Source organism: Melospiza georgiana, chromosome 9 (genome assembly GCF_028018845.1).
Source record: "Melospiza georgiana isolate bMelGeo1 chromosome 9, bMelGeo1.pri, whole genome shotgun sequence".
Classification (NCBI taxonomy): domain Eukaryota; kingdom Metazoa; phylum Chordata; class Aves; order Passeriformes; family Passerellidae; genus Melospiza; species Melospiza georgiana.
In genome coordinates this window covers 1578391-1603891 of record NC_080438.1, presented here as the reverse complement: position 1 = coordinate 1603891, position 25501 = coordinate 1578391, and the positions used below count along the sequence as shown (strand labels likewise).

Genomic DNA, 25501 nt, shown 5'->3' with positions numbered 1-25501 from the left:
GCTTTGGCTCGCTCCTAGTGAAGCAGGCTGGATGTAGCCCAAGGTCCACGGGTTCTGGTAACCCAGCAGGGCCAGCCAGGACAGCCAAGAGCCACGAGGGGCCAGCAGGCACACAGCCCCATGCAGGCAGAGAGCACTGTGTGGCTCAGTGCTGCCTTCTTTGTGAGAGTGGCCCATGTCCTGTGCCTGCTCTCCTGAGTGAGCAGAACAATCTCCAGAGAGTCCTTGGGGACATGGAGAGGAGGGGACAGCCAGGCTGTGCTCCAGCCAGGTCACTTGGTGTGCGGTGCCGTGCACAGGCACCTGCTGCCCCAGCCGGGGTGGGAGCATTCCTGACACAGGAGGAGCTGGGCCAAGTGGTCCATGGGGACTGGCCACAGGGCTGGCCAGCTGGAGGGACATGCAGGAGGGCAGTTTTCAGCTGCTGGCCTGCCCAAAACCTGCCTTAAAAGGGATTGCAGCTGAAGGCATCTGTCTGAGGCAGAAAATGGCCCCAAAGCAGCCTGGCACCATCTAGGAGGGGGAGCAGGGCCACCAGAGGGGAGAGAGGACATCTCTTGTCCCCTGTGTTTCACCAGGGTGGGGGAAGAGTCCCGGCCTGGGTAACCCAGCGGGGTGCTCACTGAGTGTCTGGGTACAGGGGGATGTGGTGTGGCTGACATGTGGGTGCCAGCATGTACTGGTGCCTCAGGGCAGGGAGAATGGGGAGGAGGCAGGGTGGAGGCCCTTGCAGGACACTCTGCCTCCCCTCCCACACTGTAAGACACCGTCTCAGCATCTCAGCATGACTCAGGCCTCACGCCTCGCTGCTCCCGGTGACATCCTGCCCGTCCTGCCGAGCCCAGGGCTGCCCTCGGGGCAGGATGGTGCCCCCAGCCTGCAGTGGGGCTGCCACCCGTGGGCCCACAGACCAGGAACAGCGGCAGCAGCAGGCACCGTCACCAGGGGCATTGTGCTGGCTCCTGGAGCCAGGCTGGCTCCTAAAGCAGTCCCAGCTGAACAGGAACTTTGCCTCTGGGCACAGCTTGCCGCCTCTTTCCTGCACCCACGGGTGGATCCGGTGTCAGCAGGGCCCCGTTTGTGGCGGGAGGGATGCCTCGCATTTCGGGAGGCAGTCACCAGGCGTCCTGGCGCTGGCTTTCACAAGCCCTCATGACCTTTCCAGCACAGCAACGTGCCCTGGGGAGGATTGTTTCATACAAAACAGACCTTTGGATAGGCTTTTCATTTCCTTCACAGCCAAGCACAAAGGAACAACAAGTCCTCCCTCCCAATAAAATGACAAAGTCGGTGACACAGCTGGGCTGGCTCTCCACAGTGCCGCACCCACGCCATTCCCAATGTCCTGCAGGAGCAGGGTCACAGTCCTGAAGCTCCCGCCCGCTTCACCCCGCACCCCAAAATTCCCCACGGGCAGGAGACCCTGCCTGAGGCTCCACTTTTACACTCCCTTGGGAGAAAAACGTATTTGTGCTGGGAGGGGGCGAGCCTGGGTGGGCAGCACCCCGCGAATCTCTGTCTGGGAGTGGGGTTAATTCGTTAATGAGAGATGCCAACCACAGCTCCCACTCAGAGCGGGGCTCCCCCCACAGCCCACGCGTGGGCAGGGCCGGGGTGCGGAGGGACAGCGCTGGGTCTGGGGGCAGCGGGGCTCGGGGCGCCAGGGCTGTGGGGCTGTGGGGCTGTGGGTCTGTACCCTGCAAAGGGCGCTGGACGTGCAGCCGGAGGGGTGCAGGGGGTGCAGGGCTGGAGGGGGCGCAGGACCCCCGCCTCGGGAGTCCTCGCAGGGCCGCGCCCCGGGCTGTCCCCTCCAGCTGCGGGCGGGGTGCACATCTGGGCGGGGCGGAGCGCACATCTGGGCGGGGCGGGGCGGGGCGGGCGAGCAGTGACTTCGGCGGGGCCGGCGTGGAGCATCCCACAGGCGGTGCGAGCGGAGCCCCGAGCCCAGCCGAGCCGACAGCATGCCCAAGTGCCCCCGCTGCCAGAAGGAGGTCTACTTCGGTAAGGGCTTCCTGCCGGGCCCCAAGCCGCCCCCACCTCGGGGCACCTGTCGGGCACCGGTGCCAGGCTGGGCACCCTCTGGGCGCTCCGGCTTCTGGCCCCCGTGCTGCGCAGCCCATCTCTGCAGACTCCTGGGGTATCCCAGAACTGCTCAGCCCTGCGCTGGGGGACCCCGGGGTGCCCCGGGTGGGAGATCCTATAGATGCACCCCAAGGAGATGCCCGGCTGCAGAGGTGCTCTGGGTGCTTCCAGAGCAGAATGGAGCCCAGCCCCACTTCCTCCCCAGCACAGCCCGCAGCCCTGAGCCGCTCTGGAGCCCAAAGGGCCGGCTGGTAAAGCCCGCTGCTCTGAAAGCCCGGGCAGGTGAAGCAAGCACCTTCCCAATGGCAAATCGTGCCTTCGGGCAGGTGCCTGGGTCAGTGGGTGGCCCACACGTTGCTCTGTGTGGTTGAGCACAGCAGGATGACACCTCTGGGTGCTATTTTTAAGCTGCTGTTGTAGGGTAGGTGTGAGCCTCGTTGGGCTGCTGTCTGCTGCTGGGCTTCCCACAGATGTCTTCCCTCCAAACTGGGGCCCAAAGCTCCTGCCCCTTCTGGGGCCATGGACCTGCTGTCCTGTTTGAGCGTTTGTGGGGTTTGAGCTTCTCACTTTGCTATCAGCTTTGGGAAGGGGCAGGTTCCTCTGCCAGACCTCTCCACTTGCCTGGCATAGCTGAACTCGAGGGGGTTTGCTGGGAGCAGCTTAGAGACACTCCCTGCTCTCTGATTTACTCAAGATGAGGGATCTGGAACCCAGGTGCCATCACTGACTTCTTCCTCTGCTTTATTTCTGCTCTGCTTGTGCCTGTGCCCCAACGATTTGTGCTCAGCCAAGGAGCTGGAGGCTCAAACACAGGAGCTGCTCTCTGTGCGTGTCAGGGATGCCCACCCTGGGGAGCTGTGCTGGGGCTGGTGTGGGCGCTGCCCAGTGAGCTGAGGGGCTGTGGTTCCTGTGGCTGGGCAGCGCTGCCTTGCCCTGAACTCACTGCTCACAGCCAGGCTTTGGGACGGTGGTTCAGGCACAATGGAGTTTGTGGTTGATACCAGGAGGCACTGATGTGCTGGTGGCAGCGTGTGCCTTCCCTTGGTGTGGGTCAGTCAGCCAGAGCTGGGTTTGCTGTGCCCGCAGGTGTGGCCATGGAGCAGCTGGGACGGCACCGTTTGACCAAGGAGGGGTTTTGACCTTGCACTTATCACGCTTGCACTTATTACGAAATGTCTCCGTTGATGAGAGGCTGAGGAGGGTTCAAAAGCTGTTGGAAGACCAAGCTGGATGCGTGATTTCTGTGCCTGCAGATTATCCAGAGCGCTGGCAGAGGAGGCACAGCCAGCCTGGCTCTGGGGCACCCTGAGGCTTTGGTGCCTGGCGGTCCTGCTTGGGCGTGCCTCGGGCTGCTCTGGGCTAAATCGTGTCTGTAGAGAGCAGGGCTGGGGAGGAGGTGATGCTGAGGACCAGGGATGGCGTTTGCAGGAGTTTTGCCTTCATGCCTGAGTGCTGTAAGGAGCCTTAGCAGAGCTCCTGCCAAGTGCTGGTGCAAATGCATGTGCAGGAGGGGGGGAGGCTGTGCTCCTTGCAGAAACCTTGCAGCGACAGGAGGGTCCTGCCTCGGGCCAGGCTCAGGCTCCTGGGGGCACCCGGGGGAGGACACTTGCTGCTGCCAGGCTGCAGGCACAGGGGGCCCTTTGTGCCACTGGGGAATGGCAGCAGGGCTGCCTTGTGACATTTGGGCACTGCCCCCGCTGCCACCTCTGCAGCCACCAGCTTGCTCCTTGCAAAGGCTGTTGTGGACATATTTGGACTGCAAAAGGTGCTTCAGGTTGCCCAGGGCCCCCCAGGGCATGCACTACTCACACTGGCTTGGTCCCATTTGCAGGCATGGGGGACAGTGTTCAGACCTGGCTTTGACATGATTCTTGTGGACAGCTCTGTTTAATCACTTAATAAATTCCCAGGAGCTCGGCTGCCAACATGAAGAGCACACATGCCTGCAGAAAATACCCTTTTCCCCTGCTGAGCTCCAATTAAAAGGCCCCCTGTGCTCCCCCCTCTCTCCACAAACACGTCCTGGCTCCCATGCTGTCCCTCCCATGGCTGCCTGAACCCCTGCCAGGCTCCAGCTCTGCTCTGGTTTGCCATGGTGCCAGCAGAATCCGAGCTGTGGCTGGAAGGGACTGGTTTGTGTTGGCAGGGTGTGGCAATGGCTTTGCCTCCCCAGTCCTCGCCAGCATCCCCTTTCACCCCTGCCAGCTCTAGTGATTTCTTGGGCTCCAGCTCTCTGGGGAGGAATTAATCCCCTTGCAGGCTGATGTTGGAAGGAGGGAGGTCCTCAGGTCTTTGGAAGATGGGGTAGAAGCCAGTCCATCCTCATGGATGCAGCCCTGCTCACCCTGGGTGTGGCACCACTGCTGCAGATCCGCGTTCCTGCACGTGCACACTTGGGTCTGAGCACAGTGCCCTCTGTGCTGGACTGACAGACTTGAGAAAATGCCCAAGAATGTCCTCCCTAGGGCTGACAGCAAGGCAGCCAGTCTGCCCAAACTAACTTGTGCCTGTTCAGTGCCTGAACTCACCCACCTCCTTTCCTTTCCTTTCCATGGCAGCCGAGAAGGTGACTTCTCTGGGGAAGGACTGGCACCGGCCCTGCTTGAGATGTGAGAAGTGTAACAAGACCTTGACGTCTGGAGGCCATGCAGAGGTGAGGTTTGCTGCCCAGCAGCTCTGGGTTTGCTGCACCAGGGGGGCTGGGACAAGCAGAGGTGGGGCTGACGCTCTTTCTCTCTCCCTGCAGCACGATGGCAAACCCTACTGCAACCACCCCTGCTACGCTGCCTTGTTCGGGCCCAAAGGTGGGTGCCTGTGGTGGGGTTGTGGAAGGAGTGAGGGGGCTCGGGGCTGCTGTCTGGCTCAGGGCTGCTGTCTGGCTCAGGGCTGCTGTCTCCTGGCCAGCTCCAGCCTCATGTGCTCACCCTGCCATGGCAGTGCTGACCCCGCTCCGTCTCTTCCAGGGTTCGGCCGGGGAGGAGCTGAGAGCCACACGTTCAAATAAGCCTCAGGTTGGTCCTTCCCTCGGAGCTCCCCTCCTGTCTCTGGCTCCATGAGTCTGTCCTCCCTCAGGCCAGTGGGGAAGGCAGGCCTGCCACAGCATCCCTCTGGGCTGGCTGTGACTCCCAGCCCTTACAGCAGGGCTCAGGAGCTGGGTGCCAGCTGCTCATCTCCTCCAGCCCCAGCTGACTGGCAGCACCAGCTCCGGGTGCCAAAGGCTATTGCTTGGTGACCCCTTGGCAAAGCCAGCATCTGTCCTGGAGCACTGCTGTCCTTGGGATATCTCTGCTCCCAGCCCAGCCTGACTTCATCCGCTCCTCTCTTCCATCCCTCTCCAGGTCTGACGTCCAGGGTTCCCAGCACAACCTGAGGACAGCACAAACACACCACAGCAGATGCATTTTTGTTTTTAATTCACCCTGTACTAGACTAGCACGTTCAAAGCAATAAGTAACCAAGGCTGGGCTGGTGTGGAGAGAGGCTGTGCTCCAGATGGAGTGCAGCCAGGGTGGGGACGTTGGGTTGCCCTGCCGGCTAGGAAATTTGGCTGAAATTGCTGAAGGCTGCCTGGAGAGGAGACCGCGCCCTTCCAGCCCAAACCTAGCTCTGCTTCAGGCATCCAGCTCTCGTGGCCGGGCCACAGTTGTATTCTCAGTCTTTAATAAATGAAAAGATGCTTCCCTCCTGTAGCAGCTGTGTTCTCTGTAATGGGAGTCCCACGGGACATGCTTGTGAAGTGCTTGCCACCTGCTTGATGCCCCTGGCCTGGATTGAGGCCCACGCTGTGTGGTGGCCCCACGTGCCCTCAGCTGGGGCACAGAGGTGTCTTGCTGGGAGGGGAATGACTGTCACATCAAGACAACCTAGTATTTGCTGCTCCTGATCGGAGCAGCCACCTGAAAAGGCCAAGGGAAGCAGGAGGTTACTGCTGAGGCAGAGCCAGCCTCCCCCGGCAGGGACAGCAGAGCTGTGGTGTTAGAAAGCAGGAGCTGGCTCCAGAGCTTTGCTCTTTCTTGTTTCTATGGTTTTGCCCTCCTGGAAACACGGCACTGACAGATGTCAAAGATGTCAGCTTGAGGAATGTTTCTAAAATGATTTCTTAACCATGTCTTTCCCTAACCTGAACAACTGCATTTACATATTCAGAGATATCTCATCACCCACTGGGATATTTTTGTCTACAGTTTATGCATGCATTTCCTTAGAGGCTGCTCTGCATTTTACTGTGACATCAGCCTTCCTGGGACTTGGCCAAAACCCTCAGGGCTTAGAGACACATGTCCAGTGTCAAAATCCTTGGTGTCAGAAGCAGCCTGATCTGATAAGCATCTTAAAACTTCCAATTAAAACTTGCTTGGTGCTGCAAGGCGCCGCCTCGCCTCCCACCCTGACAGCACAACAAACACAGGAGTCTGTGTCAAAGGCAAACCCTGGCTATTGCTGCTCGGTGTCATCAGGCTTCCCAGCAGCCAGGACTCGTGGGGACCTCCTGCTCCCACTGCTGCCTTTGCCAGCAGCATCCCGGGGGTGCCAGCAGCATCCCGGGGGTGCCAGCAGCATCCCAAGTGTGCCAGCACCCATGGACCCGTGGCTCCTGGCCATCCACACCCTGTGTCTCTCTGCCAGCCTGCCTCTGGGCACTGGGACATGGCTTTCCCTGCCAGCTGAGCTTCAAAGGAAACTAGTGATAGGATCTCAGCAGCCTGGCGGTGCCACTGAGATAGTGTTTTCCCTCAGGCATTTAAAGAAATGGCAAACACAATCCCTGTCATGCTCAGGGTTGCATAATTGTGTCCAGTTGGGCAAAGGACCTGTGGATTTGGCCCAGGGTCCTTCCCAGCAGGGCCCTGCACTAAAATTTCAGAAGCAGCTTATTCCAAGTCCAAGGGGCCAGGCCAGCAGGGATGAGGAAGGAACCAGCGGAAGGAATGGAAAAGCAGGGCCTGCACAGGGGCAGGCTGGGCTGATCCAGCCCTTTTCAGTGGCAGTGGCTGCAGCTGGGGCAGGAGGCAGTGTTCTGCTGTTTGCTGTGTGCTGCTGTTTGCAGTGTGTGCTGCCCAGGGCTCCCTTTTGCTTCTGTCCCTGGCCATGGATTTGCAGAGTACTTGTGGTGCCTGGGGACATCTCTCCCTGTCCTGGGTGCACGCAGGGATGCAGGAACTGAGCTGTGCCAGGCCAGTGCAGCTGCAGCTAAGCCTGATCCTGCGGGTGCTTCACTCTGTGCTGCAGAGGGGAATATATGTGTGCATTAAAAAACAGGGGTTCCTCAAATATGGGCTGGGGACCAGCCCCTTGGCATGGATTGCCAAAATCTCCTTCTTAGAGTCCTGTTTTTCTGCTTGCCCCGCAGTAAGAGCTCCCACTGAGATGGTTTTTAGCCCCAGGACTTTCTGCTGGGATATTCTTTTCCAAGAGCCGTGCTTGTACAAGCCACACTCTCTGCCTGATCCAGCCTCAGGGCTGTGAGGTTGGGCAGTTCAGGCACAGGCCACATCCACAAGGAGCCTTGGTCAAAGAAAATATATGAGGAATTGATTTTTTCAAAAAACTCACTTTGGTCTCTGGAGAGGAAGCAGGAACAGCTGTATCTCATTTGATGGGAAATCCACAGCTCCCCCCTGGATGCTCAGTGAGGCTCGGCACGGCCGGCGCGCCGGGGAGGTGGGCTGTCAGCAGACACAATCCTTTCTCCTTTTGAACACTAAATCTCTGAGGCCTGAGTGTGACTGCACAGACAGGCAGCAGTGTGGTTTCCAGCGCCTCTCATCTGTGATACTTTTGGTTCTGAGCCTTGGTGGGAGCTTGGGACAGGCAGGAACGGTCCCTTCCCTCCCAGTGTGGTGATGCCCTGGCTGTGCTGCTCCTGCAGCAAGGACAGCAAGATGCTGAGGGCAAATCCCAGCTTCCTGCCCATCTGGGACAGCAAAAGTTGTTGGGTGATTTCCAGCATGGTGATGCCCAGCACAAAACTTGGCTGCTTTGGTGACCCGAAATGCCACCGTTGGTGACTCTGAGGAAAGGGGCCGTGCTTCCTCTGCCGTTATTTCCTAAGCTTGGGCTGAGATCAGTCTGTGGGCTGTGGAGTGATAGTTGCTATAAACACTTCATCACTGTGACAAAAAAACAAACAACATCAGAGTTCCTCTGGCAGCTGGGTGTGGGCGAGCCCCAACGCCCTGGGTAGGGAAGCAGAAGAGATTTTGGCAAAGACAGAAAACAGGATGGTTTAGAAACTTAACTGCTGCTGCTCCCCGTCCCAGCTTTGTGACTTTCTGTACAGAAGAGAAAAGGAGAGGGAGGAGAAAGAGGCCTGGGGGGCCCTTCAGCTGTGGGGGCACAGTGCAGGCAGGAGTGGCCAGTGAGGGTGATCTGACCTGTGTCCTCCTCTCAGCACAGACTGACAGACCTTCATCTGAAGCAGGGGACAGATGTTTCCCTGTGCCAGCAGTGGCAAGGGAGGTAGCTCAGGCTGGAAACCCTGCAGCAGGGCTCTCCTCAGGGTCATGCTAAGGAGGGCAGCAGGCTCAGCCCCTGGGCAGGGCTGTGTTCTGGCAGTGTGGCTGCAGCCCTCAGGTCACATCTGGACTAACATGTGCTGGGTGCCCCGGCCAGCACTGCCTGGCTGGGGCACCAATGGGGCCACTCACCCTCTCCTGCCAGCACTGATGGGGCACTGAGGTGACATTTCTACCACTTCCCTTGAGGTGGTTTGTGCAGCCTCTGGCTGGGGGAGAGTGGCCCAGGGGTTGTGGCTGCAGGAGCTTCCTGCTCTGTGCTGTGCAGAGCTCATGGCAATGAAGCCAGGCTGGAGCTGGGTGGTATCCAGTGCACCACTGCTTCGGGGATTTTTAAGGCTGATTTGTGTTAAGCTCAAAGAGCTCTGATATCTTTTAGGTCCAAAAAGTGTCTGCCCATGACCTAATGCCTCAGAAATCTGCCCTCTTCTGCAGACAGTGTGGTAAGAGAGGCTGTGCAGCGGATGTCAGGCAGCAGGAACTCTGCGGGGAGAGATGGGACTTCCCATCCAGAGCTGCAAAGCAGTGGTTTGGGGAACCCCCATCTCAGCAACGGAAACAGCTCTGCAGAGGTGAAAAAGGGGGGGGTCAAACCTTCTTCCTGATGGGGAACGACACCTCCAACAAACATTGACGATACTGAAGGCAGAGGGACTCTGGGTATGACAGCCAGGGGTGTAACTAGAAGTGAATGGGACTATGAACTGAGGCACTGGAACCTGAGGTCTAGCTAGGGAGCAGGGAGAGGAGGGCATAGGCTGCTCTACTCTCACCCCTTCCTGCTGCTGGTGATCCTGTGCTGGAGAGCAGCTGGGTGCAGAAAGCCTTGGGGTGTTTATCAGGTCCTGGGTGGCTTGCCCAAGCAGGGAGTGGAAGCAGAAAGGTTGACATCAAGCGCCTAGAGCTGAATTTTACTTTCACACTGACTTGTGTTATTTTCAACAAAAGAGGGAGAGTTTCCAAGAGGGAAGGGTGCAAGGACTTCTTCTCACTGAAGCCTCTGCCTTCTTTTGGGAAGACTTGTGTTAAAGGCGCTGGGGGAGGAGATCACAGGGAGTTTCCCTCTGTGCAGAGGAACTTGGCTATTAGAGTAAAAAGGCTGAAACTCCCAAGAAGAGAGTTGCCGTGACCTCAGACCTCCTTTCTAATTGTTCCCAATTCACTTATCATACTGAAAGCCCTGCATCAGAGGGCCTGAAACACCAACACCTTTCTTAATCATCCAACTGCAGGGAGCTGACCTTGAATTTTGTTGCTACAGCCCACACACAGGCCTGCTGCTGACTGACTGCCTGTGTCCAGGAAAAGCTGCACCAGAGCATTTGTGGGGTCATGGCAGCATTGCTGCAGCCCATCAATGTCCACAGCCCTGTGCTCGCTTGGCTCCATTCTGCCAGCACCATGGCCATGCCTTGTCCCACTCTGCTTAACCTGATGTCCCAGTGAGGGAAGAGCAAGTGTGTATGAAAGGGCCAGGAGGGCACGGGGAAGGAGCTGGAAATGTTCGCAGTGGAAAGTGGTACAGGTCAGGCAGACCTGCTCAGGGTGTGAAACGCTCTGGCCACCCAAGGCCTCCCTGGAGCAGGCAGGGAGGGAAGCTGTGCTCTGCTCTGACAGCTGCTCAGCAGATACCACTGCAGGAAGGAGAGGGGAAGGAGAGGAGAAGGAGAGAGGTGAGGAACTCTGGCCACCCGAGCTGGCGGTGGAGCATGGGAAGCGCTGATGCCTGGCTTGGGGGCCTGGCCAGGAGACAGGCTGGCTCCCGCCCACGCTTTCACGGGGATAAAAGCATTATGAATAAATCCCAAAAGACCAAAGGAGTTGTTTTTGCAGGAGGAGAGCTCCCACCTTGCCCTTGGCAGAGCGGGCTGAGGTGACATCAGGGAGCGGGCAGGGATGGCTGCTATCGCATACAATCGGCATGAGGCAATGGGACAGGAGCCATCCCCACCTCAGGCAGCCCTGTGCATGCAGCAGGGCCCTGTGTGTGGCGAGTTGCCATGGCACGGCTGCAAACAGGGCCCTCGGCCCACTGAGTCACCCGGCACCACAATGGCCGCGGCTGACACATGGCACTGAAATGGGCGGCTGTGGGGCTGTGTGGCACCACACGGGCCTGGAACCCAGAGAGGGCAAAGTCCAGTGGCCTCTCCCAGCTAAAGCATCCCTGGCTACTCAGTACGTGCCTGGACTTTCCCTTGCCATTGTTGTCCCTACTGCCATGCTCACCCTGAATCTGCCTCAGTGCCTGGGAGCCAGGGACCAGCTGATAAGCCAGCTCTGTCCTGCTTCCTTTCTACAGAGAGTGTCCTGGGGGCTTCCAGCCTCCATGATGACATCAGGGTTGTGTGCTGATGTCAGCCAGCCATGGCTGGTTTCCATCTGCCAGAATGCTATTGCCTGGGAGAGGGGAGTGAGGGCGGCCTGGATGAGCAGGGCTCTGCTGCCAGCAGGGTGCCATCGCCACAGCACGCTGGGGCTGTCACACTGTCACCTCCATCGCCTGTCCATAGCACAGGGGCCATGTCTGCAGCAGGAAATCATTGCCTTCCCCTGGGCCTCTCCCACGCTGGAGCACGGCCCAGGCAGAGCAGATAAGAGGGGCCTGGCGGGCCAGCAGCGAGCACCCGCTGTGCTGCTGGGGTGCTGGGAGCCTGGGATGCTCTGCCTGGCCTCCCGTGGCCTGGTGCCAGCCCTGCACAGTGCCAGCGTCCTGTGTCAGCTGTGCCCACGGGGCTGCGTGCCACGGGAGCCATGGCACAAGGGGACACTGGCCAGCATAGCGCCGGCCCTGTGCTGGGGCTGGTTTGGCCAGCGGGATGGAGGGTGGCACGGGGCTCTCGGTGTGAATCCCAGCTGCTGAGCGCGATGTTGGCTGGCCTGGGGGTTGGCTGGGGGACAGGAGCCCACAGGAGGGGTGATGGACAGAACCGCTCCCTGTGCGTGCACCGGGCCGTGCGGCAAGAGCCCTTGTCTCGGCAGCTGCCCTGGGGAGGAAAGGCCTAGACAGAGGAATGTGTGTGGGGACAGGGAAAGCTTTGAGCTGGGTTTATGGAGTGGTCAAGAAAACACAGGAAATTGGCTGCAGCTGAAGGTCCTCCTGCCTGGAGACTGCAGCAGGGACGGGAAAATAGACAAGCGATGTGTCATGGAGGGAGCAGACAGCGCCCGATAGCAGCAAGGCATGGGAAGCCAAGAAGGGTGCCAAAGACAGCACAGGATTGTCCCGGTTCGATAAGGCTCTGGGCAATAAAAAGGGACTTTATGGGCTGTGGGAAGCCAAAGGCAAGGAACAATGTAGAAATGCCAAGCCTGTAAGGAAGGAGAGCAAAGAAGTGGATAAAGATTGCTGAGCTAGAACTGGACAAGGGATAAGGAAAATGCTTTCCAGGCCATTAGGAAAGGAGGATGTGAGACAACAGCTGCTAGAGAAGATATTTTAAAAATCCTTAAGCCTGGATAACTCACACCCAGGGGTCCTTTCAGGGCTGGCTGGAGCAGGAGCCAGGATCCACAGGATGGGGAGAGCTCTAAAGCAGCACTCAGCACTGGAAAGGGCTGTGCTCCCCAGCACAGGGGTGGGAGGCCGGAGAGGAGCAACCAGAGGGAAGGAGTGCAAACACAGTTCACGTTGGCTGGAGGACCCTTTGGACCACTGTGATTTCTCTCCTCATTGCAGGCAGCCATTTGGCTGCAAGAGCCTGCTCCGTAGCGGGAAGGAATTTCACATGTTGTTTCATGTTCAGATACTGGTGGAAAAAAAAGTAAAGGCATCACGCTAGATGCACAGTGAGCACATTAAATGGGCTATGAGCTGGGGAACTGGCCAAGAAACCATCAGTGGGGGCTTCCAGCAGGTCTCATGCCCAGGCACGGGCAGGATCCCCGCGGCGCTGGCGAAGCAGACTCGTGTCCCTGGCACGGACCAGCTGTGCTCCCTCTGCTAACCCACAGCAGGAATCCATCTCCGTGCCAGGTTCTGGTTCTGTGAACCCTGGCCACGGCCAGGCTTCTCTCAGGAGCTCAGGCTTCTCCCACAGAGCAGCTCCGTTTCTCCTCCCCCATGGTCCCTAAGGATTAGCAACTGGGATCACTTCATGTCGGGGGTTGAATGCCTGGGGACCCGGGCTGGCTGCAGCACAGCCTGCTGAGCAGGAGGCAGGCAGGAATATCGCAGGGATACCGCAGGAATATTGCAGGAATATCGCAGAGATATTGCAGGGATATTGCAGGGATATCACAGGGATGTCGCAGGAACATCGCAGAGCTGCTGCCCAGCGCTGCTCCCCGTGTCCCCGAGCTTTTGCCATAGCTCTGCCGGCTTTTGCAGCAGCTCTGACCGCCAGGAAGGGTGGGGGGAGCTCGCAGGGCTTCCCGGGTGTTTTCTGCCGGGGCAGGAGGCGCGTCCATGGCTCGGGGTGGGGGTGACACGTGTGGGTGACAGCCCGGGAGCGTCCTGTGCCCCCAGGCATGAGCGCAGGCCGAGGGAGCGTCGGGACCACCGGCGGTCCGGGAGGTGCGGGGACATCCAGGGATGTGCAGAGACATCCAGGGAGATGCAGGGACAACCAGGGCAATGCAGGGACATGCAGAGAGTTGCAGGGACATCCAAGGAGATGGAGGATGATGCAGGAACACGCAGGGAGATGCAGAGACATCCAGGGAGATGCAGGGCGGTGCAGGGACATGCAGAGACATCCAGGGCGATGCAGGGACATGCAGGGTGCTGCAGGGACATGCAGGGTGATGCAGGGACATGCAGAGACAGGCAGGGACATGCAAGGAGATGGAGGATGATGCAGGGAGATCCAGGGAGATGCAGGGCGGTGCAGAGACATGCAGGGAGATGCAGACACACCCAGGGAGATGCAGGGAGTTGCAGACACATCCAGGGAGATGCAGGGACGTGCAGGGAGCTGCAGACACATGCAGGGCGAGAGGCAGGGCTGGCGCGCCCGCAGTGCCCCCTCCCCGCGGCCAGGGGGCGCTGCCGCGGGCGGGCGGCCCGGAAGAGCGCTCCCGCTGGAGCCCGGGGCGGCGGGAGCGGCGTGATGCGCGGGCGGCAGCGGCAGCAGCCCCGGGAGCAGCAGCAGCAGCAGCCCCGGGAGGAGCCGCGGCAGCGGGGCCCGGCGCTGTCTGCCGCCGTCGGGGCGCTGTGCCGGGCCCTGCCGCCCCACGCCCGGCCCGCCCCCGACACCCTGCGCCGCGCCAGGTTCGATCGGCCGCAGGCGGTGAGCGCCGGCCGCTCCGCCCGGAGACCCTGCGGGGCACGGGGCAGCGGGGACCAGCGGGACCCCCGAGTGCGGCGGGGCCCGGGGACACGCTCGGCTCTGCACGGCAGCGCCACGGGCACTGAGCCTTGGGCAGGCCCTGCGTGAGGGGCCGCGGTGTGACCCCGGCTCGCTATGGCCCCGGCTCGGTGCGGCCCCGGTTCGCTCTCCGCCCAGCTGACACGTGTTAGGGAATCTCAGCAAACTCGCCGCTCTGGGAAGGGCTGTGCTTCACCGTGGCTGTAACTTGGTGTTTCACCCTGGTCTGCGACACCTCCTCGGTGTCGCCTGGGGTTGCTGCCCTTTGCCGTACCCAGCTGGGGTCTGGCTGCTTTGCCTCCGAGGCTGCCAGATCGCACCCAGGGTACCTCCCTTCCTCGGCTATTTTAAGGGTTTTACGAGTGTTGACTGAGATTCCAGCCGTAAGAATCACTGTTTGAGTTTGTCAGCATGCTGTCCTTGTGCAGCCAAGAAACCATTCCCAGTTCCAGCTCATTCTGTCATGCCTCTCTGAGTTTGGCGCTGGTCAGATGTGTTCAGGTGCCTGTTTGACTGCGGCTGAGCTGTGCCATATGTGGCTGTATCAGAGCAGATTTTGGGCTGCTCCACACATGGGTCTCTCTGCAGGAGTGCTGAGTGTTGCTGTACAACATTAGCCCTTTTCTTTCTGGGTGCTCCTTTCTATAGATTCTGTGTTCACCAGGCAGGAACGTGAACATACGTGAACAGGAGCATTGACATACATGAACCTGCCTGATCAGGTGCTGCTGGCTGGGTCAGCAGATATGCTGTTCCATCTGTGATGTTCAGATATGGGCTTAATTGCCTAATTAAGATTAAATAATTAATATGGCAGATATTTTTCCTGCTGATCTCCCCTTCCACCCCTCTCTTTTGCAGAGCCTGGACTTCTGGAAGCTGCTGTATGTGCTTCTGAAGCAGATCCACGGGGGCAGCTGGACAGAGTCTGATGCCATAGGTAAATAACATCATTCTGGCTGACTGCAGTTTCCATCTGTCCTGGGACTGGTTTTGTAGCACCTTTGGCTCCTTTCTCCCTGTAGTGAGTGCTCTGTTTTGCACACCTGTGTCCCTAACTTACCACACCTCAGGTTTAGTGATGAGGAAACGTGCTGTGAGGCAGGTTGCTGCTCTTTGATGTGCTTTGTCCTGGAAACTGGGATGTTCCACAGGCTCTTGCATCCCTTTGACATTTTATTGCAGGTAAATCTCTGCAGTGATGTTATGCATTTCCAGTATCTGCAAAGACAGAAGTAGATTTGGTGTTTTCCTTTGGTTCCTTCTTTTCCCATTCCCATCCATACCATGAGTCTGTTGGTCATTTTCTGTCCAGTCCTGTGTCAGAGCCAGGAATTGCAACGTGAGAACCATGAAGGCAATGTTTTGGATTGAAGTTCTAGACAAAACAAGAAATGGACTGTGTGTGATTATTTTAGGGGGACTGTGAATAATGTCTTTAAGGACAAGGCCACTGCTTCAGAGAGGAGCTGAATGCAGATTGGCTTCTCAAAGCAGCAGAAACACCATTTACTTCTTAAATGTACCACTACTCCCCACCTTCTCTCTTGAAACATGTCTATCTAGGGCCTTTTCATTGTATGAGAATTGTATTGTGATGAATCAAGGTCTCCTCATACCAACTCCATTAAATATTCACTTGTGCCCTTGAAAGCAAAACACCCTAAACAGCACTGCATGAGCCCCTGGTTGGCTGTGAGCCTGGTGGCTCTGTAAATGGAATTAAGAAAGGTTCAGCATTGTGGAATGCAGAGCAAAGCCACCAGCATAGTTCAGCTGGTAGCTCAGCAGGAAGTCCTGTTACTCGCAGGACTGCTATTTTTCATTTGGCTGTTTTTATTTTTCCACTCATCCACAGTCTGCTGTGTATGGCAAGTCTGTTTATTGACTGTCTCCCACAGCATTGTGGATGTGGTCCTGCACATTGCAGCCTTATTGGGTCCTGGCTGCTCCCATACTGATTGCCTGTAGCATCTGGGGACAGAATTTCCAAGTGCACGTGGCAGGCTCCTGGCTCTGGGGACAGCAAACACAGCCTCAGCTGGTACATTGTGAGGTACCAGTGTGTGGTTCTGCTGAGAACTGCTCAGCTGCTTTCTGAGAAACCTTTTTAGTCACAACTTGGTGATTAAAGCTGAAATTCGGGCTGGAGAGCTGTACTGTTTTTCAAATGACACTAATTACTTTTGCTTGGCAAGTGAATGGGTTGTCTGCTCTGAACACAATCGATACTTTACTGCTTTTCTTCTCTGCCCCAGCTCTGGTCTCTTGTGTATTTAATGCAAATGAAATAAGCCTTGGGCATAGGCACTAAATAACTTTCTCAGGTTTATGTAGGATCCTGTTACACAACAGAGAATTGAAACAGATTCCTCTAATCCAAGTCTAGTGCCTTAGTCCACAGATCAAGCTTTGCTTTTCTTTGCTCTTTTGTACAACCTCTTAATTACCTTGGTTAAAATAAGGAGGGCAGCAGTTGCCAGATCCCAGAGGAAGGCTGTGAAGACTCCTTTGGTCTCGGGGTTACTGTGAGCATAGAAACAGCTTTCTGGAAAAGAGAAGCCATTCTCCCGTGATCTTGTATCCTTTATTTTTCAAAAGGAAACACTGATCTTGGGCTAGTTCAGGAATCCCACTGAAGCCTACCAGTCAGTGGTTATAAAATTCTGCTGCTGCTGCCTCCTGGTTTCTTGTTCTGTGAGAATTTTTCCTTCCCACAGTGAAAAGCACTTAACTGTAAACTTTGGTGTAAACTTGCTGTAAAACCCAGCCCCTTAAACATGTCACAGCAGTGGGCCACTGGACAGTGGAGAGTCAGAGTAAGCTGTGTGAATACTCTGGGCATAACCTTGCTGATGAAATCATGATTAGTGCCTTCATGCTGCTTGTTCTTCCCAGAGGCTGATGGACTCGGTTAACAACCTGCCAGCCACACCAGGTAGCAGTGCCAAATGCATTTGGATAGTTGGAGGACACATTTATTTTCTGGGATTGCTGTTCAGTTTTTATGGCATGGGAAAGAGGTGTGGAGCTGCAGTAGATTGTTTGTTTGACAAAAGTAGCAGAAAATGTTTTTCTGAAGCAGTAGTTTCCCATAATACCACTGCCTGTGCAGGTGTTCCTTGTCTGAGTGCATGAAGTCATGTGTCTGTGTCTCTGCTTGTACTTGGTTTGTAATTCCTTTCCATTTTAGCCTGCCAGCCTAGTGCATAGCTCTTATTTGAATATCATCTTGTAAATCACTGAAAATATTTGTCAGGAGTGGAAGAGTATAGTTTTAAGTGAGCTGAACCCTGAGGTTCATCCCCAGCTTGGTCTTACTTGCTGAATATAGTTTTATAAATACTATCTGTGGAGAAGGGGATTAGTTGGGAGCCTTGTGAAGGTCTTTCAATATAAATTTCCCAATCCTAGTGCCATGAGAAGATGTCAGAGAGGTGCCTGGTGTGTCTTTTCTACCTGAGTGATGTTTTTTCCTCTCTCTTGGTCACACATTATGGGAGAATCCATCTTGGTCCTGGGTGCTCACATAACTGCTATTTATACTTTTGTTGCCATTTATACTTTTGCATTTTAACTTGAGCACTCTGGAGATGGGGAAAACTAAGGGACTTCTCTAAGGTTACAGGAAGGCTCCTTGAGCCTCAGATCCATGCCTTGACTGCTCATTCCCAATTCCTGCCTGGCACACCAGCTCTCCCCTCTCCTGTGACAGCAGTGTGTTGCAGAGGGAGAAAAAGGACCAGAACAACCCTGAAATTCAGGCGGTGAATTGCCTTGGTGGATGTGGCCTGAGTGATATATCAGAGCAGGGAAATGGTGATAGAAGAAAATAAAAGCCACCTGACCTGCTCTCCTTTCCTCCACTTTGATATGTGATTTTTTAAGGAGCTCCTTGAACTGCAGATGGCAGCATGTGATGCTTATTTGCTTTGAAAAAGGAGGAAAGCATGTACTGACCATCCTTCCTTTTGGAGGATTTCTTCCTTTATCTGTTATGGCAGTTCCTTTCTTGACAAATGGACACAGAAAAGGAAAGGATGTCATGAAAATCCTGCTCATGTAGGAATGTTCACAAGTGATCAAAATAAAATCTGAAATATCTCCATGCTCCTATTGTGCTTGAAGGATTGGAGAGCACATCTGCAGTAAGATTTTTAGCAAGCCATAGGCATTTCTGCCACCCTGACATGGGGAAGGGAAGCTGCTTGTTCTGTTTACAGGGTCTGTGAAAAGGGCAAATGGAGTGATTTAGGTCTTTGTAGGAATGCCTGAACTGCATGAAACTGTAGATTCCTCTAGCTCCACCCAGCTGTGACAGCTGTCAAAGGGAAAGAAAAGAGCAAATCCAGAAGGATGCTCTCATGGCATGGGGGATACTCCTTCAGCCTCCAACAGTTTCCATCTCAGACTTTGCAATCCAGAGAGGATATGTTTGTGTTTCATAAGTTTCCATGAACTGCTGTTCTGTGAATCCAGTTTCTCCTTGAGCCTGAGTGACTCTTAGGAGTCCATGGAGTCCCACAGTGAGCAATTTCAGAATTTTGCTGCGTGTGTGAAGAGCATCTCTTTTATCATGTTTTGACTCACATGCTTGCTAACTTTGTTGGCTCACAGTTCTTGTGTTGAGTGTTGTGCAAACAAATCATCCACTCTTCACCAATTGCGCAGCACTCAGGATTTTGAAGAGTTTTGTCATATCCATTCTTGCTCTTCTTGGCCTACTTCATCGCTTCTTACAGTGCAGCTGTTCTGTTCTTGTGGTTGTACTTGTCCTTTCTCTTCATTTCTTTCCAAATTTTCTGTAGCCTTAATGGGAGAGAAGAAATAATCACAGGGTCACAGTGGGTACTTGTGTTCTGTTCAGTGTCCTTGCTAGGTTTCTCACACTGAGCTTGCCTTTGGATGCCTGTCAGAACCAGTTGTGATACTGTCATTAAAAACCTTACCATCTGAGATGGTGTTCCTGAGCCCACAGAGCACTTCCAGGTCCAGTCTCATGTTGTAAGTCGGTAAAGTTAGGAACATTTCTTTCTTTGTGCACATAATTTTTCATTTTTTCTAAAAATACTTTTATCTGTCTTTTTAAAGCTTAGGCTCAAGGTTCTGCAGTCCTTCATGATCTGCCTGCATTCTTTACTACTAATATCACAGCAGCACCAAGTTTTCTGTCACTGTCACGTTGTCTAAGTGTCATTTTGAGTTGTTTGAACAGCAGCTGTTTAGCACAGAGCCCTCATGTGAAACCACTATTTGTTCCTGCCCTCTGGTTCTTGTCTGCTGGGTACTTGTCATTGATCCAAGGCTTTTCCTCTCCCCCCACTGCAGTGCCCTGGTTTCTTTGTGCAAGCTGAATCCCAGTGGGAAGTCTAAATGTCTTGCACTGGTTGAATCTTCCTTAATCACTTGCTTCTTGTAGCCCTCAGAGAACTTCAGAAACTTTCTGAGCAGGTCTTCCTTTTACAGCTGTTGGTTCTTAGCCAGTATGTGTTGTTTTCATGGTCCCCCTAATTATGTTCTTTATTCTGTTTTTGCCTTAGTACAGAGCCAAGGTTTATTGGGCAGAGCCTTTTTTAATAATAACTTTCTCTATGTTTCCTCAGTATTTTACAGCCGTGCAGTGCCTGTCTTGTAGCTGTCAGGTAACATTTGCTGGTGTGAAGGAATATGGATCAGAGCATTCCTGAGAATTTAATAGCCCATGTGCTGTGCTGCGTTATCTCTGCTCTCTGGCGCTCAGAGATTTGCAGCAGGCTGTGAAGCTCCTATCTCTAAATTCCAGTTTAGTTCAGGAGTAGAGTGGTTCAGAGTGTTTACTAATTCATAGCATGCTTGGTGACTCATAAAAAATGAATAGGTGAATTGGAGTCCCATTGTGGTGGGGGTGGCTAGTTGCCTTTGTTCCCTTTGTTAATTTCCAGGAGGCCATTACCTCCTGGAAATTCAAAGTTGGGTCTTGATCCCAACTTTGAATTTCTTCTCTTCCCTGAGCAGCAGTTCCTGCAATCAGAATGGGGCAGTATAACGAAGGCTTTTATCCTTTCCCTCCTGTCCTTCACCAGTTGTTGATTGTTGCTTATAGATAAAACCTTATAAAAGAAAAGCCTTATAAAACATGGTTCAAACCTTACTATTCTGGCTAAACTAACCTGAGGAAAAAAATTATAAAAATAAAAATCAGTTTACATAACAATCTATTCTTATGAGAAAAGAGTTCACAGCTACAAAAATAAAAAGTCTATCCTGTGAGTCCATGAAAAAATATAAACTATTGGAAAGAAAAAAATTTGATCAACATGTACATTAACCATTACCAACCAACCAACCGAGTTTCAGTAATTAGCCATCCAATTAAATTCAAACAGGGTACTTCTAACACCATATAAAAGTAAGCCGTGTACAATAAAGATTCAGCCATTCCACACAGAAGCCCAAGCATCTCATCCAGCCCATTTCCATCTCCAGCTCAAGGCTACAATGACCCTTGATAAAGACCAAGTCCCCCCTGCCCTCCTGAGGCTGGGTGACGGTGCTGCCCTCTGGGGAGGCAGGCAGCGCCGTGGGGCTGGGTGGGTGCATGCAGTGCTGCAGGGGGTCACTCTGTGGTATTTTCCTCCTCCAGGTGCCCAGGTGAGGTTTGTGCAGTGGGCTCTGTGGTACCGCGGCTACGGGCGGCCCCAGCTGCAGCGGCTGCCGGCCGATGGCTCCGCGGGCAGCCGGGAGCTGCTGCTGGCCTTCTCCTGGCTGCTGCACCGCCCCGGCCTCCTGGAGCAGCTGCTGGCCCACAGCAGAGTGCAGACTGGGGACCACACCTCCGTGTGCACGGTGAGCATGCTGTGTCCTCCCCCTCACCCTGTGCACGAGTGACGGCAGCTGTGTCACCAGCGGGGTGTCGTGGGTGCTGGCCTGGTGCCTTGGCAGGGAAGTGACTGCGGCTTCAAAAATGGCCGCTGCCTGTTTCCTTTCCCTTCTCTAAGCTTTCTGTGTGCAAAGCTTAGGGGTTCTTTGTCACAGACGCATTTTATGTGTTTTTTCTCCTGAGAAGCCTCAGGAAAAAGAAACACAATAATTATCTGCTGCTGTGGAATGCAACAGGTGCGTCTTTGATTGGTCCATGTGGTTGTTTTTAATTAATGGCCAATCACAGTCCAGCTGTCTCAGACTCTCTGGTCAGTCACAAGATTTTATTATCATTCCATTCCTTTCCTTTCTAGCTTTCTGAAGAAATCCTTTCTTCTGTTCTTTTAGTATAGTTTTAGTATATAATTTTCCTTTAATATAATATATATCATAAAATAATTAATCAGCCTTCTGAAACATGGAGTCAAGATTCTCATCTCTTCCCTCGTCCTGGGACCCCTTTTAACGCCACCACAGTTCTTTCTCTTTATCAAACCCTGCCTGAATTCCCTGATTTCTATTTCCAGTGTGGGTGAGGCCACTGTGGAGGTAAGTGAATCTCTTCAGTCTCTCTGCTTCTGGGTCTTGGGCTCCCAGACTGAGCTGTGAGTGGTTCTGCAGGGCAGGCAAACAGGTTAGCAGTGAATGCTGGCTGTGTTGGCACTGTTGGGTAGAGCAGGTAAGGCAAATAATACTTTTTGCAAACAACAAGGTCTCAAATGGCAGCTCCTGCCCTTGAGGTCACTAATGACCTTTGAGAACTCACTAGAGCATGTTGTTTTTTTCTGTTAGTAAAAGCTGTTAGTACATAGAAAGTCTGTTCTGAAGTAGCCATCATCTAGTCAGACACTAATTACTGCTCAGTCTGCTTCAAGATGACAGGCTCACAGAATTTCTTAGTTTTTTGGCAAAGGACTTTGTAGGTCAGAAGCCCTACCTGCTGATTATCTTGTGGTGTCTAAGATTATCTTGTGGTCTTTCTTGAACCTATATATGTTTTTCCCCTGGTTTTCTGGAGCCTTTTTAGGGGGCAGCAAAGCAGGAAAGCTGCAATATAAAAACAGTGTCTTCAGAAAGAAAACACTTGTACAAATGGAAAACAGTTCAAGGGAAAGAATCCTTTCTGTAACAACGTTACAAGAAGTATTTTGAGGAAAGGGACCACTCTTGCTGCACTACAATTATTTGCTGCACAGAAGAGGAAGCACAAGAGGCTGAGCTGTGAGTGGCAGTGCCATCTACTTATGTGAAGGGTGCCTTGAGATTTCAGAAAAAAACACACTGCTGGACAACTTTTTACTTTCAACTTCTCTTTTACCTTTTTCTTGTTTTTCATTTGCAGTAGCAGTTTGTTTTTTTTTTTTTTTTTTTTTTTTGTTAATTTTTTTTTTTTAATTTCTGTTACAAAAGAGTGACAAGTGAAATGTGACATGAATTCAGGGAGTGGGGCAGCACCTGTGTTATTTTCTCTGAAGGCTTCAAGTTTTGCAATTCCCAAAAAGGGATGAAAGAACTATGGTAATACAATGTTATCTCTCATGGCCACACATACTGGTGTGTCTTTCACTGCAATTCTCATCTGCTGTACTCATGTTTTTTCAAAAAGCATGGGATGCATATTAAATGTTTTTACTCCATAACTCTCCCAAACAGTGTTTGGAAAGGCTTGAGAGTCTGAATATTTTTTTAATGGACCAGACAAAAATTGTATAGACTGGAAGTTGGAGTTAGCTTGTGTATGTAAAGCTCATTGTATTAATGGAAACATTTCTTGTATGGTGTTCATCCAGCAGTTTTGATGCTCCAATAAAAATAGATATTTACAAGGGAAAAAAAAAGAATATAGTTATAGCATGACTAGTGAGTTTTGTGATTCTGCATCACAAGAAAGTTAAAGCAAATGGAATTTTGAGGGAGAGGTCTTACTTTTTATTTGATCAACTAGGCATTGCAAAACCAATAAATTCAGCCTTTAGGTGCAAAGCAAATGAAGATCTGGGAATGCACTGGCAAGGATGCAAGGAGGCAGTGGTGGGTGAGGAGGAGATGGGTGGGTCACACACCTCATTTTGGTCAGTGAATCAGCTCCTTGGTGAAAACCTGCTGCTTGTTTGTTTCATAAAAGTGTTAAGTTTTATTGCTGTTAGGTATTGGTATTTGCTGGCTGTTGTTATTTGGTTATTTTCGGTTATTTTTATTCATGTGGCAAAGCCTGCTCATCAGCCAGTGTTCAGCAATAAAACCCCAAAATCTCAGTAAGAGAGGGGGAGGGTGAAGTCGTCACTTTGCTACCTGACATCTTGTAAGTTAACACACCAGACGTGCAGTCTCTGCAGTCTTAACTCTCTTCTATTTCAGTAAAGTGAAGGAAAAAGGTAAAAGAAGAGGAAAAAACCTTCACTCAGGAAAGATCTGTCTCAAAAAATAGGAGAAAGAGAAGGGAATGCTCTTTAAAACAATTGAAATGAAATTCTCAGTTGAGAACTTGAACAATCTTCCACTGAATGAAATCTTTAATGATTACAAACAATTTTCCTGAAGTGAAAATGTTGCAAAACAAAAATCCATGAAATGCATTTAGTTCTGTGCATGGCTGAGATCTCTGCCAAAATGAGCAAAGTGTAAAAGCCAGTACTTGCTGGAAAAGTACATCTGTTGGTCTACCAGTGAGAATAAATTTGGAGAGAACCCTTTGACTTCATTTAAAATGAAAGGAGTCTCAGTAAAAGTATGCATAGCTTTAGTTCAAACCGATATTCATGTGATTTGCTTTTAAAATTTTGTCTGAAATCCACCAAGATGAACAGGGTCTGTTGTGTGAGAAGAGAGAATGGAGCTAATCCCTAAATTAAGTGTACAGTCATGTTCTGACTGTTCTTTCAGCCCAAGTTTGAAACAAAGCCTGTTGAATTGCTGATAATGTGCCAAATACCCAACATATCAACGGCCAATTAATTTAAATAATTTCATTTCAGGCTACCACACTCTGGCCTTTTTTCCTTTGCAGTTCCTTAGCAACACTGTTTTCTTTCCCTGCAAATTGAACACTTCCATCAGCTCTAAAGGATTTTCAGAGGTACAAGGGTATTCATGACACATGATGGACAAGGAGCTCAAGCTCTGCATGGAATTCTTAATCTTTTGAACCTGAGCTGGGAAAAGCTTCCACAAGCTGACTTTTGCATGTACTTACCGTTTTCAGAACCAAGAGTTGAGTGATTCCTGAAATGATGAACTCAGAGATGATGAAAGGTGGTGAGAGGTAGTGCTAATGTAGTCAGAACTAACTCACTGTGAGGTAGCTGTGGCAAGGACAGGCATGGTTGGTGGCCTGGGGTGGTTCTGGGGGTTGGCTGCTTTTGTGTGTTAGGTGAGAGATCCCTTCAGGGCGCCTCCAGCTCGTGGTTTTTGGCAGGGCAGAGCTGCCAAAGGATCCTGGGGCCTGTGGCAGGTCCTTCCCTGGCCATGTGAATTTATAAACTGGGAGGGGGAACAGCTAAAGGAGCAAACTGTGTTGCTGAGCAGGAGAAGGAGGAGGGGACCCATAATCTATGATAAACTGGGATCCATAATCCATGATAAACTTTATTCAGGTTCTCTGAATTTACTGTGCTCGTCTGTCAGCAGGTTGGTGACTCCAGAGGCAGTAAGTGAAAGTTCAAACCTTGCCCTGGCCAACTCTTTAGAACAAGTAATCACAAACTCTGTTAGATCTATAAAGACTTGAGAACAATCTGAATTGGAGGCTCACATCGATGCACTGAAGTGTCTGCTTGGGAATTCTCGCCTGTTAATTGCATTAAAGCACCGGGCCAGTAATTGATGGACAAGGTTTTCAAAGGCTTTTGACACCCCTTGTGAATTTCCATCTCAGATATTCACTGCTGTGATGTCTCAACGTCTGCTGTTGCTTTGGTGATCATGTACTGGCACATTATTCTCAAATGCCATTTATTGATTCTTATTCACACAGAACAAATCCAAGTGTACAAGACACAGCTGAAAACCTGTAGTTGAAGCTGTCTCCTTCGCTGAACTTGGGAGGCACACCTGGGGAGTTCTCATTCTCTCTGAGAAGGATATAATTGATATAAACTTCCCTTTTTAGCACATTCAATATTTGACTAATTCTTATTTACCTCGCATTTTAAATTTCAATGATACCGCCCCAGCTTTCTCCAAATCTGTGATGGTTTGCCCAGGTAATAGCAGTAATTTGTGAGCACAATATTCTTCCTGTTTCCAGGCAGGAATACTGCCTGTGCTTCTTTTATTTCTACAGCTGAAATTAATCTGTGTGCCCTGTAATTTGATTATGTGTGGAGGCTGTTGAGCTTTTTAAATGGGTGTAGTGATGTTATATCCCTCATGATCATCAGGAGATGTTGTACAAACACTGGTTCTTGTTTCCACTAATTCCCCCTGTCTGCTTCTGGGCCTCTGAGTGAAATTGGATGCCCCTCCCCTTTTTGTGAATTTGTAGTAATCAAACAAATAGAGCTGTTATGTCTCTTGTGCTTGGAATTCCTGCATGTGTCTCCAGCATGCCAAAATGAATTCAGTTTAATTACTTCTGGTGGGCAAAAATGAAGATAAACATGTCTTCTCACCCTTAGGTTTGCAATTTGATTAATCTTTTGCTTGTCATGGTCTAGTTTGGCTCACTGGCTATTTCCAGTACCGTGTAAGGCTCAT

General features: G+C 52.4%; 2 protein-coding genes across 2 annotated transcripts in view; both read left to right on the top strand.

Moving 5' to 3' along the window:
- The first annotated feature begins 1920 nt into the window (after nucleotides 1-1920).
- Nucleotides 1921-5771, top strand: CRIP1 (cysteine rich protein 1). Its single transcript, XM_058030096.1, has 5 exons — nucleotides 1921-2001; nucleotides 4641-4735; nucleotides 4829-4886; nucleotides 5046-5093; nucleotides 5421-5771. Exons 1-4 carry the CDS (start codon nucleotides 1962-1964, stop codon nucleotides 5084-5086), a joined length of 234 nt encoding a protein of 77 aa, XP_057886079.1. The 5' UTR covers nucleotides 1921-1961; the 3' UTR covers nucleotides 5087-5093; nucleotides 5421-5771.
- Nucleotides 5772-13648: 7877 nt separating this feature from the next.
- The window catches only part of TEDC1 (tubulin epsilon and delta complex 1), a 70429-nt gene continuing 58576 nt past the window's right edge, over nucleotides 13649-25501 (top strand). The window contains exons 1-3 of the mRNA XM_058030094.1: nucleotides 13649-13828; nucleotides 14768-14846; nucleotides 20529-20731. Coding sequence (XP_057886077.1) covers nucleotides 13649-13828; nucleotides 14768-14846; nucleotides 20529-20731 — 462 coding nt within the window. The remainder of the gene's footprint in view (nucleotides 13829-14767; nucleotides 14847-20528; nucleotides 20732-25501) is intronic.